Genomic DNA, 16,185 nt, shown 5'->3' on the forward strand with positions numbered 1-16,185 from the left:
TATTTATATATATATATATATATATATATATATACATTTACCAGTCTCTAACTTTCGTGTCTTCATAGAATCAGTAAGCTTGAAGAGTGCAACAACTCAGAAAAATATTTTGACAGTATCTAATTATAACCCAGAATTAATCAGGTGCCAACCAACCCTGACCTCCCCTGAACCAAAATTAGCAATGCCTCTAAATAGCATTTACAGACATAGTCCAGGAGAGGGCAGTCAAAATGCATGTTTTCATTTATTTGTTTGCTGTAAAAAGTATTGTAAGAAATACAGAAGTGACAATTTGTGTTACAAACTAAAATTTGTGATTATTTGCTCATATTTGCAAACTTGTGTATATTTGTTTATGTGTGTTATATTTATTACTGAAAAAATTGTGAATGTCTATCTTTCTTTCTCTAGGGATTCAGCAGGAGCCGTTCCTTGTCTTTCCCCCAGAGACTGTCCTCTCTGTCTCCCGCTTCCTCTGTGTTCACACCAGGTGTCCATTCAACACGTCAATCACTGAACAGGCAATATTCATGGGTGGAACAGCCCAAAAAAACACTCTCCTCTGTGGAGGCAGTTTCTCAAAGCCCCTTTGGTCCTGATGAGTCCAAAATTTCTGCTACTCACAGAAAATCATTACCAGAAACATCTGCAGAATGGAAGCAAAGAGTTTTCTATGAGTCTGTTGGTGGCCCACAGGAGATGGAGCCTGTAATAGCTGTTACATCCCCTACCAACAGCTTTTCTTCAGTGCCAAAAGAACCAATACATGGGCCGCCTTTCCGTCCTGCACAGCCTCTGGTGACCAGCAACAGGTACAGCAGGGGTAGTTCTCTGCCCAGAAATTTCACACTTCACACAAACTGTCCACAATTGCATAGAGTCAGTTGGAAACTGTAATTAAATATTTTGAGTGATCAAATTAAATCATAGTATATATCTCATATTATATGTAATATAAAAGGGGCCATATTGTTATTGTTTGTTTTATTTCCATATCTTTAAACATAAACCTCACTTACCAAGTTTTTTGGTCTGTCCATGCTGATTTTTAAAAAGAAGGTTTAAGAAATAACATGAAAAATCTTTCATTTTCCACTCCAGTTGCTGTCAAGATCCAAAAGACCAAAAATAACCCATTATGTCATCAGTTTACAGTATGTTATAGGCCTAATATTCTAGCATTTAAAATACAGTGCTGTTCAAAAGTTTGGGATCAGTAGGATTTTTAAAAGTTTTTAAAAGAAGTCTCTTCTGCTTGATCCAAAAAAGAACAGAAAAAAACTTTTATAAAAATAAAATAAAAATAATAATAAAAATACTGTGAAATATAATTGCAGTTTAAAATAACGGTTTTCTATTTTAATACAATTTTAAATATAATTTATTCCTGTCATGCAAAGCTGAATTTTTCAATGGCAGTGTAAGTTGTATTATTTTAATATAATTTAATATTATTAAATTATAACCTAACCTAAAGAAGTTTAAATAATCTTGCAGCTATCTTTGCTGAGGCCTCCTTGTTGGCCTCTTATTATAGTTTGTTTATATAGCATTATTATATTCATACACTGTCACGGTACAGTGTGATAAGCGCACGATGAAGACAAAGATGAATGCAAATAATCTTTAATATAAACCACACAGAAGGAATCCACAGAAGGTAGGCAGGTAACACACGTACAACTCAACTTTAACACTGGACAAAGACAGAATGCACAGACTTGACTAAATATAGGGGAGCTTGATGAGGGACAGACAGGTGAAGAGGATGAACTAATAATGACATAACGAGAACAGGAACATAACCAAATATGTGAACAAGGAACTAACTAACGAGAGAGACAGAAACAGGGTCAATGAACACACGAGGAATGAAAACACAACAAAAGAGGTCCATAGGGTGTGACATACACATTACATCTTTTACAATATGTATGAGCAAAAAAATCAAGGGAAGGCAAGTTTGTTTGTTTGTCTTTTTTCCCAGGGGAGTGTTAGTTTAGATTAGTTTTATGTGTATAACCTTGTACAATTAATCTTTTTAGTTGTGACAAATGCAGTCAGTATGCAACAATGATTAATCTGAACTACATGCGATTTAGTTCACCCATTAAAATATGGCAGTTAAGGTCAAGCCTCCAGAACAACATTTTTACATTTTTTAATGAATCATCAATGATTTTCAATCATGTCAGAAGGGATAGAAGTGTGATGTTTTCACTGTGTTGTTCTTAATCTTTGATTATGTCTTTATCTCTGATAGTATGTGTGTTCAACTTAAATGCTCATAATTATGTTTCTGGGTGATATTGAGGCATATTGGAGGTGTTTGATTGTCAACGTGCAGATCTTCATCATAGATAGACTCACACTTCATAGTTCATAGTAAAATTGCATTACTGCTTGTGGAACTAATGTTCAGTGTATAATTTATAATGCCAAAAAAAAAAAAAATCATTTTATATGTTGAATTTTCTATTTTTCTCCTGTGTAAGTCAATGTGTGAATCAATAACCTTTTTCTAATACTAACTCTAGAAACAGCACAGAATATAATTTCTATCTGAATGAACATCTGCAACTTCATTCATTTAAATATGCACATTGTTTAAACTATTTTGTGTTAGAAAACCTGACAATACTTTTGAAATCCGAACTCATCACAAACAATTTGGATTCTTATCTATCCTAACATGTACAAGCTGTACAATAAAAAGAGTTTTATTAAAGCACGATGACCAAAAATGCTGTTACTGTTCTATTTACCAATGTTTATTACTAAACATTTGGATTCTATCAGATCTTTTTACAGACAATAAAACTGCAAAATAGACTAGGCCTATTTGATTTTCTCTTGGAGCAGACAACTATCTCAGTGCTGAGTCCTATATAAGATGATGTGTTATGTAACAATGCAGGAGCAGGATCTTCATACTTCTGGAAGGCCAGCCATAAATGACAATCAAGAAAATCCCAGCCTCTGAAGCTAACAATTACACAGACTAAAACATCCATCACCTTTTACACACATACACAAAAAGTACTCACTCACAGACTTTGTAGACTTTATTCTCATGCATACAGTTCACCTCCCTCCCCCTCCATACCAACTTATACCATTGTGAGAGGTTTGAGTGCTGAACACAGCTAAAATTAGCCTATTGATGTAAGCTGGCGTTCCACTAACACCCGCACACACCCCCACCCCAGTGCAAGTCAAGAACAGAGTGCGAGACAAAGACAAATCAGGCTGGATCGATCTACCTAAAGTAACCTCTTCCTTTGTACAGGCAGAACTCAAGACACACGCAGATCTAACAGGTAAGAAGATGGCCTTCCTTGAAAGACTGTGTGCAGTGTGGACATAATGATAACGGACATGTGTTATAACAGTGTTGGGAGTTGTGGGTTGTGTTTTGTGGACAGTTCTGACACTTAAACTGTGGTAACAAAACATAGATACTCAGAGATGTATTTTAGACGACTCTCTTAGAAGACTTATATTGGATAAATGTGCACATGATAATGGAATTAACTAAAACAGAAGCCCTAACAAATGAACATAAGTATGAAAATGATTGTTTAGGAATTTCTTTCTGAATTTTTTTATTTTTATTTAGCATTGCAGCAATATAAAGTATGCAAATAGATACTGATAATATTATGCGACCATTAAAAAACATTTTCACGAGGAATAGTTTACCTACACAAATCAATTTAAGCATTATCAGCAATGTTACCAAAAAAGAGAGAATTCCGAGATTGATCTTTTTGAGCTTTTCAGTGAGAGCAGCAAGTAAAGGATTGAATGGCAAGGCCTTGCAAACTGTGCCAAGAAAGTTTCTTTTGGCTTTGATCAGTCTCAGTAACCCAGTGGACACAATGTTTCCGTCACCAGCTCATGCATAACCATGATTTATATCACTTCATGACATATGACATCTTGCTCTGTATAAAGAGTTGGCTTGTGGTCGGGTAAGTTTCACCTTTACACTTTAATGACAGTTATGGAAGGGTATTTTCGGTGGTTTAGAAAGCCTAAATATGGCATTTAACACAACTGAACAATTTTCTTCGGTAACTAATACAAGACTTAACCGTTGAAATTGTCAGGGTCAGAAACTCTATAGTAATCCTCAACATTTTTACACAGAAGTACTAATTTAGAGGAGAAAAATACTTTGCAGATTTATAGAGATGGTTACACTTATTTTAGTTAAATTCACAATGACAACACATTTTTTCAATATATGTAATAAAAAACATAGAATATTGTAGTTATAATAATAGACAAATCCATCTAATTTAAAAAGCTATATCCTTATTGTATAAACTTTTTTTCCAGACAGGTTCTCTTGGGACTTTTCATCACATTATCCTATAAATTGACTTTAGATAGTTCTACTACAAGTATCTGTGTCCTTTATGTATTGCAGCACTACTGGGATTCTCTTTTAAACCAACATGTCACAGTTCAGCACTCTCTCAGTGCGTGAGAGGAAGAAGCAGGCAGCTGCCCTTTGCCATGAGGTCCATGGTGGTGCCAACGGTATAACCTTCTGCTCTCAGATCAGCACTGAATGATTACAGAGCACAGCACTGAACGTAGCTGCCAATCGCAGAGAGAAACGCCAACATTTAGAATGTGGTTCAGGGTCACAGCCACATTCTAGCCATAAATAATCATGTGTGGATGTTCTGCTGCCTATAACTCTGTCATTGTCACAGGCTATTTCTGCAGAGGCTAAAGTTGGGAGGATGGGGTAGAACAGCTGTGCTGGAGCTGAAATGAGAACAGAATAAAGATCATGGAGAACAAGAGAGCTTCTCCTGTTTAAAAAAAAAATCCCCTGAACCTTTCACAGTCCTTTTGTTATATCTTTTACAATTTTAATTAGCATTAAACATGTTATATTGAAACATCAACATTAAACATTAATCACACACAAAATGAATGATTTCTATTTTAAATATCAAGTTATGTTTATAATTATCTTGGAAATGTTCAGAATAACGTCATCAGCATGGCTGAACAGCTCCTGCAGCAATAGCATAAGACATGCACCTTATATAATTTCCCTTTTATAAACTTTCATAACCAGCATATTTAACCTTTTAATAATGAATTCACCCCTTTCTATTAAGGTTGAATGATTTTTCATGTGACCTTTCATAGAATGTGTATCTAACACAGGTATCTATAACCTTTTGTATTTTTGGTTTCTTTGTATCATGATATGTTGTTTGAATAAAGGACACCTACATACAATATGTATTCAAATATGAATCACATGAAGCATCTAAAAGTTCACTTCATAATCACTTTCATATCATTCACTATTAAGTCATTAACAGACATTATTACATGATATATTGTAGTAATGTCTTTATGAATCATTAATTATTGTCTATATAAATTGTCATGAGCCATGTATATTATCATGTAAATTATTATAATGTGTTATCCAAGGTTTTGAAAAGGGCTCTGTTGAATTATATTGTAATAACAAAAAATTGTGTGATATTAATGCAGGTATAGAATGTGTATCTAACACAGGTATCTATAACCTTTTGTATTTTTGGTTTCTTTGTATCATATGTTGTTTGAATAAAGGACACCTACATACAATATGTATTCAAATATGAATCATATGAAGCATCTAAAAGTTCACTTCATAATCACTTTCATATCATTCACTATTAAGTCATTAACAGACATTATTACATGATATATTGTAGTAATGTCTTTATGAATCATTAATTATTGTCTATATAAATTGTCATGAGCCATGTATATTATCATGTAAATTATTATAATGTGTTATCCAAGGTTTTGAAAAGGGCTCTGTTGAATTATATTGTAATAACAAAAAATTGTGTGATATTAATGCAGGTTTTACTATGGACCTGGGAAAGAAACTTTCCACTCCAAAAGACATCATGCTGGAGGAACTGTCTCTCTTGTCAAACCGAGGGTCACGTCTTTTTAAGATGCGACAGCGGAGATCAGAGAAATACACATTTGAAAGCATTCAGAATGAAGCCAATGCCATGTTTAATGTAAGTAGCATCTACACTGGCTTGAACCTACGTGCATAACAAAAGTCTGTTTGCTTATATTGTGCATAACAATCATTATATTGCAGATCAAAAGATGCAAATCAATGTAGTACATATTGTGACACTAATAATACCAATAATTTCGAACCTACTTCTGATGTGAGCTCAGATATCTAATTTGATCTTGTCACTTAATCACTGACACTGAGCCTAGAAAGACTAAACTGTTCTGTTATATAATTGTGATTTGCTTGTTGAACTACTATATGTGTGGTTACTTTGTAAAGCAAGCATGTGCTCAGCTGAATGAGTGGCAGCCACACATGGAAGATAGCAAATGCCACGTGCCCGTGTCCTTCCCAGTGTTCCTTCTTTAGGGTGAGCACTGAAATGCGTCCCTGACAACCTACTTCATTTATCACTGTTCAAGTGTTTGTGTGTGTGTGTGTGTGCTCATTCTCACTACTGTGTACCAAAATGCATTTTTACATAAGTGATAGCTTGTTAATGTGTTTCAATCAAAGGATTTATAATGTACACTGTAACTATATATTACTGTAAATGTATACATAATGAAATTAATGTACAAGAAACCACTGTATCGCTTAATTAGAACAGATTTAGTAATCTGCTACTACTAAAACAACAGTCCAAGATCAAGGATATTGGGAAGTGAATTGTTTTAAAGTAAATAGTTGTAATAAAGCATAAATAATTTTTCAATCATAACTTGTGAAAGAAAAGAATGGCAGAGCTGTGGCACAATGGTAGTGAAAGTGCTCTTGATATAACGATTTTGTTGAAGTCCAGGCTCTGACATCTCTAACCATTTTGTCTGGAAATAGTGGTGTTGACATGAAGTTTGAAAATCCTCCATTGACCTTTTTGTTTAATATTTTTAACATGGAGTGATAGAACAGACTACTTTCAACACAAAAGTGCACTTTGGGAGAATCAAGCATTATGTGCACAGAGATTAATCTGTGTCAAACATCGCTCAATTTACCTCCCCTCTGCCTTTTTGGAGAAGCTGCTGTCAATAACATATTGTGCTTTCACAGCACCATTTTAACAGTGGAACAAAGTCACTTTCAGGCCACTTGGTCCACAATCTGAAATTATTTATAAAATTGTTTGTAAAGTTTTTTTTTTTTTTATGTCTTGCTACACATGCACAGTGAGCTAGGCTACTATATGTCCAAGTTGAAACTGACATTTCATTTTAGAATGAAAATCAAGCCAATGCAGAAAACTCTCAACAACTTGCATCAAAAACGCCCCCAAACACACCAGATCCCAGAAATCCAGCAAACCCTCAGGACATTGCACCAGGTATGTCAAAATCAACAGTTTGTAATGCACAAAAAATGGCTTTGAAACTATTTTCACTAAGAAATTACTATTAAATTTCACAAATAATTACAAATAAACATGAAGTAACACATTGGATTAAACATAAAAAACAAAAACAAGAATTGTGTTTTAGAACAAATTTTATTTCAAAACTGTTTCATTTTAACAGTTTAAATAACATGGTTTAGATGAATTATTAATGTATGTCATAATGGCAGATGAGTCAGGAGTATTGCACTACTCGTGCTTTACTCTTGTTATCCACCCTGACTAACTTGTAAGATTCTTACAAAGCCTTGTATCATCTGTGAAAGAGTAAGTGCAATGGAATCAGAGAGATTAAAGAGAGAATATGATAGTGACCGCACATGCCACCCCCAACTCACCTTCTATTTCTAGCTAAGTGAATCACTCTGAGTGACTTTAAATGGGTTAAAAAGTATACTGTATGTGTGTCGGTTTCACTCTGTGAATGTTTAATAAATGCATGCTACTTTTGCTTTGTAAAAAAACCTTAAGACCGTATTGCACTACTAAATCCAAGACAAAACTAGATTTTTAATTAGGTTTTTATTGTGGTGCAGTTCATTTTGTTACAGTTCAGTTTTAATATGCCTGATTCGGTTTAGTTCTACGCCTTTCATCTTAATTTAGGTCAGTGCCTGTCAATTTATATGGTGTGTTCTACATAAGATATTCTTTACAGAGGCTTCAGTATATCAAGAACTCCAGATCATCAAACTATAACATGTAATATATGCAGCAAACTGTTGTTTTCGCAGGATATGGAGGTCCACTGACAAACATTCCTCCAGAGAGGTTCAATGCCACAGCTATGCCAAAATCCTACCACTCCCCCTGGGAAGAGGCCATCATCAATGACCCCACGCTGGCCGACACACTTAAAGTTCACATGCCAGTTCCTGAGCCTAAAACAGAGCTGCCTGACTACAAAAGCTTTAATAGGTATTGCATTTTTTTCTTAACGCTTTTATAATACATCGTGTATACACTCACTAAACAAAGAGTGACAGCTTTTTAGTGGTTATGAGCACTCTTTGCAAGCTTTAGTTTCTAGTCTATAATCCATTTATGTAGAACTTTGTTTTTCGGCCACTCACACGTTGCAAAGTTTCGGGAATGACGTCTGCATATTTATGCGTGATTCACTCTCGAAGTAGCAGTGATTAACATAGTGATAACCATAGCAATAGACGGGACAAAATATGTGAAAATTTGCATTAAAGGCAGGGTATGTGATTTTTCAAAAACACTTTAGAAAACTGATTCGGGCCGAATAGCAAAACAAACTTGTAGCCAATTAGCAATAAGGGGCGTGTCTACTCGTGATGTGGAGGAGAGAACTTTCAGTGCATGGGACGGACATTAGCCGAGCCGAGCGACAGAAAGATAGAGATGGCGGATAAAAAAACAAAAGAGGAAAACGTCTGCGGAACGACAAGGCAAGAAGTAGGACCCGTGTAAATATCGGATCAGCTTTCCAGCGCTGGAGAGAACTCAAGGAGCGGAGGCCTGCGATCGGACGCCGAGGTTGCTATGTTTCTCAGGTTTTTCATGACCGTACGAACCCTGAATGTGACGATCGGGTGCTGTTATCTAAATCAGAGAAAAATATAGGAGCGGGCGGATAATTTATTTGAAGCTACGGATTCGGATGCCGTTTTAGCTCATCCGCGCATCACTAGTGTACACACAATATCTGAGCGAGAGCAGAGACAATTCATAAAAGAACAATGTATATTTAAAAGCACTCCAGTTTTGTGTGAGTGAAGGAAATCCGCTTGCGAGTGGAGAGATTCGTCCTCGCGCATTACATGGATCACGTAACATTATGCGCTCTCGATATTTGTCATATATCACGCTATAGAAACCGCTTAAAATTAAGTATAAAGAGGAGAAGAAAGCGGTCCTAGGCAGCTGCACATGCCAGGATCCGCCACTGCCAGATGCAGTTAGAAATGTACTAAAAACAAGCCTATCGCAAGACATCTGGTAGGGGGGGAGGGGGGCACCCCAGGGCACCCCTGGCCACCACGTAGACACGCCCCTGCATATAGTGCACTGTTGATCTATTGCACAAAGTGGACATATTCAGTCCTGCAATAATGTATCTGCACAACACAGCACCATCATGAGGAGATAAACAGGAGGTGCAGTCTCAATATCCATATAACTAATTATTCATATGTGAAAAATGTATTAATTCATTAGGGACTTTGATCCCTTAAATTGACATTGATTTAAAATGGGATCGATTTAAAATGATTTTACTTTATGCTGTATTCCATCACAAAAAACCCCCAAAACAACAAAATAATAACAACAAGATTAAAAATAAATCTTGAAAATACAAATACAGTGTTTTAAAGGTTATGTTGGTTTATTTTAAATGACTTTAATGAGAGTTAACATCATAATATTTTATGACATACTGATAATATATACAGTATATATATATATATACATACAGTATGTATAAATATAAATATAAATGCAGGAAACTTAAAGAAACTGTCCAAAGTTCCAGCAGCAGAACAGAAACTAATACAGATGTGTCAGTAATTAAATCTCTGTTTCTTAGGGTGGCTACACCATTTGGGGGTTTCGAAAAAGCCCCACGAGGGATCACCTTTAAGCTTCCAGAGGTGGACTTGAATGCTCCTCGGTACCCCGAGCTCCAGGATCCTACAACCAAGCGACCCACTTTCAACAGGACTGCCCAGGGGTGGATCTCCGATGGCATGCCTCTCATTTTACCCACTGTCTCTCTGGAGCCTTTTGAGATCCCTGAGTCTGACGATCTGTAACACAGATTCAAACCCTTCTTGTTACCCAATCCCAATGAGCCTGATCGAGGTATAGGGTGTGTGTAGATGTCTAGTTTGTGTGTTAGTATTCTTTGTATTCTTTGAAGTGAATTTTGAACTGCTGTTCTTGGGACAGCAATTTCCACATATCATTTTTGAAAGGGATGCCTCAGAACTGAAGATTATTTAACAAAACACGTGAGGCAGCATTTATAATCGTCATCAGAATTAAACATTTCTGTTGGGTTGAAATCCACATAGCACATTATACTACATGTGCTATAATGTGTTTAGTTATATCACCTATCATTACAATTCTAGGTAACCACAAACTCTGAAAAATACAGTGTGGACTACCATCAAAACACAGAAATGTATTTTTATTTATTGATGAAGGCTCAATGCATTTTTGCCTTTTGTACAATTTGCAAAACAATACGCATATAAAAGTATAAGAATATACATTATACAATAAGTACATTTATTGATACATCCAGGATGTTACAGTGATTTTCACTAACATTATGCATGATTATACTGTGAAACATTACCAGTTTTCTAAGACTGCGTTCACATTTATGTAATATATTTAGTACAGCATCAAATCAATTTTAGCCTACTTTTTTTGTGGTGAAATATTTTGCACTCTAGATACTATGAAATCTCACAAAGCTTTGTAGTATAACAGTAAAATCAATCATTTTAAATCTGAAATCACAAATTGATCAGGGATAGATCAATGGCCATGTAAAAAAAAAAAAAACACAGCCATGTAAATATAATGTGCTGAATGCCTGAAATCTTGTTTGTACTGTAAAAAAAATACTATTAATATATATTTCTGAAAATTTGCTTTGTGAAATGTATTTCTGTGTTTTGGCTGATGTTTATCATTATATTCACAGTGTTAGAACTTTTGCTTGTAGCTTCAAAATATAGTGTACACAAATTGTCCACATAAAATGCATATTTATTTCAAATTTCTGTCATTGGTGATTTATTAAATTTGTATCATTTTGATATTTGGCCAATAATGCTAATAATGTTCTGAATGGTGTTTTCACCACATATATCTGCATAGTATATCATCATCATCCAGAACAGTCTCTGGAAGAATCTGTCTCAGTTACCCTGAGGCATAGCACACAGACATATCCTCTGACACGGCCTATATTTACAGGAGTCATAAGTAGCCTTGAATTTGACACTCTCTGTGCTACAGTTACAGTAAACACAAAGACTTCCAGACAGTCAGCAAATGCTTCCTTCGAGCACTGCAATAAAATGTGCATGGACCAACATTAGCTATTTTACAGTAGAATACTTAAAGGCCATTAAATAATAAATAGCATTAACTACCTACATATATACCCACCGTAAACAACAAACAAAACTAATATTTATTTATTTTAAAGGTGATGTTATTACACGTTACCAGTACTTACAATAGTAACAACAGTAAATTATGCACACTTATATGTAACTAACCATAAACCAAACCCTAACCCCATCCTTAGCCTTATAGTAAATACATACAGTAGTTAATTAATATTACTCAGTGCTTATTTTCATAATTACACTATAACAATGTCAGCTTAACATAAAGGGTATCCCTAATTTACTATCCCAAGTGTTTAAAACCGAATTTATGCATTATTTTGTTGATGTGAAAACTAATTACCTTTCAAATAATAGCTCCATCTATAAACTTCAGTTCTGGTATTTGCTATTAGTGCACAAACACGGATTACAGTGACTGATACACTATTTTAAAGCTGATGAAATGTTCTTGTGGTCTGTTCAGTCAGTTCGTGCCTGCAGCCTGGTTCCACCTTATTATTCACACAACAATGAGCAGCAAATGCTAATTATAGTCAGAAATATACATCATATAGGTTCATATAACGTGAGACAGTATATTAAGCATACTGTGCTGTCCTTCAGAAAAAAAGCATATGTTCATAAAGTATACTGAATTTATTTTCAAGGATGTGATTTTAGTGCCTTTCACTCAGATCTGTAAATGTTTACACGACCATCATGATGCAAAACAAAATATATCCCTGGACCACAAAACCAGTCTTAACTCGCACAGGTATATTTGTAGCAATGGCCAGCAATACTGTAACAGACGGAACACAGGAAGCGTGCGGATCCATCTGCAAGGCTTTATTAATTGAGATGTGGTCAAAAACAGGCATAGGTCAGACAATGGCAAACAGGTATAATGATGGCAAGGCAAGAGGGATAATCAAGGTACAAGGCAAAGGTCCAGGCAGGGGCAAACAGTATCCAATAGGGCGAGACTCGAGAGATAATCCAGGTAAACAGGCAGTGATCAGAACACGGGGAAACAGACAAGGCAAGACAAAGAAAACAAGACACTAGGCTCGGTAATGCAGCTAACACTAGGTGAGTGGAAAATGCAGAACAATACACGGCGATCTGAACAGGAACTGAGAGAGTGTTACTGGTTTTGTGGTCCAGGGTCACAAATGTAAAAAATATGTGTATATATATCAATAAAAAATATATTTGAGCAGTTTGCTCAAACAAAACAACATATTTGTTTGTTTGTTGATATTCATCACCTTTGAGTCACATGGTTTTGAGCATTGGCTATTTTGGCCCAGTTTTGTGTAGAATTGGTTTATTGATGCATAAGTTTTTGTTCATATCCCAAAGGACATACTGTTGAAGTAGCCTATCGAATCTCATCTGTCGTATGCCAAATTTCAGTAATTGTAATATAATAACAATGTTATGACATAATCATGCTAAAACATGATTTTTTTCTTAATCTGTGACACGTCAAGCAGTGCAATGGCCAGCACTGTACAACAATGTAAATGTCACATCGGTAGTTTTGCTGGGCCTCGTGAGAATCCACGCCCTCCGCACACGCGGGTTATTCCTGCGGAATGACAGTAAATAGTGTTGCGTCGCTACAGTAGCGGCATATGAGGGGCGGAGTCAGCGCGTCTAACTCCACATCCATCAGAATAATCTCGGATAAACCCTCATGCCGATGAGTGTGGAGGAGCGGGAATGCATGAACATGGACACAGCGCTGCGGTGTTATTATGTTTAGGCCTGTAAGAGGATCTTTGACCATATGGATTTACTGCGCTTTATGTCACGCTGAGCAAGGAAGGATTCCGACAGCAAGTAACTTGAGCTGGACGTGCATAATGAACTCAGCTCCTTATGTACCGACGTGGATAAACACGCTTCTAAACGAAGGATTTGAGTACCAATATACTGGACACGTGTAGGTAAGCTGTTCTTGTTTATTAATGACTATGTCTCAAAACCTAGCTAGCTGCCTACATGGATAGCATTTTTGGGCATCATAGGCGCGCTCTAATGCCCAAAAATGCGGCATAGAGCAGGTCACCTGATGCGCATGCGCAGAAACAGGTGTAACGGCATGCTAAGCGCATGTTTGCTTTTGTTTATCATGTCATGCTATGCAGATACTGTTACAAGACAACATAATAATGGATTCTGTTTCATAACTACTTAAAACACAGTTTTTCAAAGGCTATACGCAAAGTAAGCGACATTCAGCAGTCTTACTGCGCTTTTAATGACAAATGAGCTCATATAGTTAGACACCCAAATCTTTGTGTTAATATTTTCTGATAGGTCTGTCTCTGTATTTTAACTAATCGTTTTAAAATGGCATAAAAAGAACAATACCACAAATAGTTATTGTTCTAGTAAGCACTGTTTTCCATGATGAGCAGCTGCATAGCAATTTAATAATGTATAGCTACTTGCTATAGTATTTACACTGGTAAACTCCAGAGCATCATATTCTCTAGTGTAAATATTCAAGTGCTTGTGAGAACCACGCAAATTCTTCAGAAACTCCTTCAATGTTTTGTTGTAAATTTAATTTCATACTGTTAGAAATTCTGCATTTTTAGTATGAAGAGGCAGGAATTCAGCATCAGTGCTGCAGCTGCCTACAGCCCATCATCTTCATGCGGTAGCCATGGCAATGGTCCAGCATTTACAGTAATATACTGCGACACTGCGGCAACAAGTTCTACATTCATCCTGACCCTTGCCACGGAGGCTCCGGGTAAAGGATTGCCCCTTAGCATTGAACACCAGTCAGATATCCTTACAGAATCATTAGTCTCAGACATCATGACACAGCTAAACTTCTCAAAAAGCTAGCTGCAATACTACACTGTAATAATTAAGCCTGTCACGATAACAACTTTTTGTTGTGCGATATATTGCCCCAGAAATAAGAACAGTGCACACTATTGCTGAAAAACACAATCACTACTCAGCAGTCAGATTTCTGTAAGGCACAGATCCCTAAACAAGACCATATCTAAAGATGAAACTTGTTTTTGTAGAAGCATTTTTTACATTTGAACTAGTACCTCATGACTACACCAGGTTATGTACGAGAAGCTACAGAAGACACAGGCGCAAGTGGAATGTACAAAACATGGTGACATTAATTTTTATGTAAATATAATGGGCGCTATATTGCGCCACCAAAATTTATTGAGGTCATGTACATATATTGCGCGATAAGTCGATATATTGATTATTGCGACAGGCCTAGTAATAATAACAAATACCAACATAAATACCATGTGTACAGACATGTTATTACTATAATTTTTCATTTTGAATAGACTCAGTGATTTGTATCAAGACTGAAATGTCAAGCATCTATCATTCATATTTAATGAGTTTCAGCGGTGTCAAAGTACAAGCAGTGCATTCCTATATCTAAAAATGTGGTACTGCAAATGAGAGATGATTACTAAAAACACAAGATTAGAAATAGTTGCTAGATTTTTTGTAATATTCCAGTTGCATAGAAACAAAGTATTATATCTCATTTTCTTCACACATTTCATTGTTGCCATGTTAATGTTATCAGAAATTTTATGACAAACAAAATGCTTGTGGCTTGACATTTTAAAATAAATACATGAGTAATAAAATATTAAAATAAAATAATTAGAATATAAACTATTAGAAAACATAAATATTTATTTATTAAGTAACATCAGTACATTACAGTACAGTACATCAGTAAAGTAACTGGATTTTAAGTTTGGAGATAAAAGAGCGATTATTCATATTATATATAGATATGATATATTATAGATTATTCATATTATATATAGATATTCTCTTTTTAATTCTAATTCTAATTCATAAGAGATTATGTAAGTACAGTAAGTTCAGTGTAGCTGATTTAATTTTATCTTTAATTCTTTTTGCCATTTCAGTGTCCTCAAAAGTTAATGTTCCATTTAACAGTTTTTGAGCAGTTTCTCGAAAGAAAACACAAATCAGAACTGTGACATTTCACATAGGTCATTGAAAAAGTGATTTTGTGTTGCAAATACACCACAAAAGTATTTGTACCTTCTACTTTGAATATGTTAAGCAGCATCTATGTGACTTGCTTGTACAACTGTTTGTATATATTGCTCATTTAACATATTTGTTGAGATTTGTTTTAGTTAATCTATACATAAAATGTAATACTATCATTTGAACTCAGTAGAATGATAGATATGCCTTTTTACAAGTGATTTTTACATAAAGAAAACTCATTAACTGTAGTGGTTGCATTGTCCAGTCAGTTCTTTTTGGCATAATAAAAGAAGAATGTTAAATAAGGAATAAACCACTCTACACTTGGGCAGTTTTCAGAAACATTTTCATTTTTGATCCATGGATGCAGTAAAAATGGTAAAAAAAGATAATGTGTTATGGTTTATCAAATAAGCAATAACAGTTTCTTTGGGCAATGGATAAAAGTCAACCACACAAAAAAACAAAAAAGAGCTCAATTATAAACAGTCTATAAACAGTCACTAAGTTCGTTTCATGTACTTCTTTAAAATAGCAGCTTACATTTTTCAGCTATATTTCAGTTTTTTTTTTTTTTTTTG

The 16,185-nt window shown here is 35.2% G+C and overlaps 2 protein-coding genes across 5 annotated transcripts in view; both read left to right on the forward strand.

The window, feature by feature from the left end:
- The first annotated feature begins 3,187 nt into the window (after nucleotides 1-3,187).
- Nucleotides 3,188-12,340, forward strand: myoz2b (myozenin 2b). Of its 2 annotated transcripts, XM_016520577.1 has the most exons (6): nucleotides 3,188-3,323; nucleotides 4,439-4,551; nucleotides 5,896-6,062; nucleotides 7,289-7,394; nucleotides 8,198-8,381; nucleotides 10,018-12,340. In XM_016520577.1, the coding sequence occupies exons 2-6, from the start codon at nucleotides 4,467-4,469 to the stop codon at nucleotides 10,241-10,243; spliced, it is 768 nt and encodes a 255-aa protein (XP_016376063.1). In that variant the 5' UTR covers nucleotides 3,188-3,323; nucleotides 4,439-4,466; the 3' UTR covers nucleotides 10,244-12,340. The 2 variants fall into 2 exon arrangements, with proteins under 2 accessions (XP_016376063.1, XP_016376064.1); XM_016520578.1 differs by lacking the exon at nucleotides 4,439-4,551.
- An 872-nt stretch (nucleotides 12,341-13,212) lies between these two features.
- Nucleotides 13,213-16,185, forward strand: part of usp53b (ubiquitin specific peptidase 53b) — a 28,630-nt gene continuing 25,657 nt past the window's right edge. Inside the window, exons 1-2 of one of the 3 annotated variants that reach the window (XM_016520581.1) lie at nucleotides 13,213-13,518; nucleotides 14,176-14,333. The gene's annotated coding sequence lies outside the window, so the exon portion shown is untranslated. The remainder of the gene's footprint in view (nucleotides 13,519-14,175; nucleotides 14,334-16,185) is intronic. The other 2 variants (XM_016520579.1, XM_016520580.1) reach the window with 2 other exon arrangements.

The sequence above is a fragment of the Sinocyclocheilus rhinocerous genome, unplaced genomic scaffold (genome assembly GCF_001515625.1).
Source record: "Sinocyclocheilus rhinocerous isolate Xijiao unplaced genomic scaffold, SAMN03320098_v1.1 scaffold2134, whole genome shotgun sequence".
Classification (NCBI taxonomy): domain Eukaryota; kingdom Metazoa; phylum Chordata; class Actinopteri; order Cypriniformes; family Cyprinidae; genus Sinocyclocheilus; species Sinocyclocheilus rhinocerous.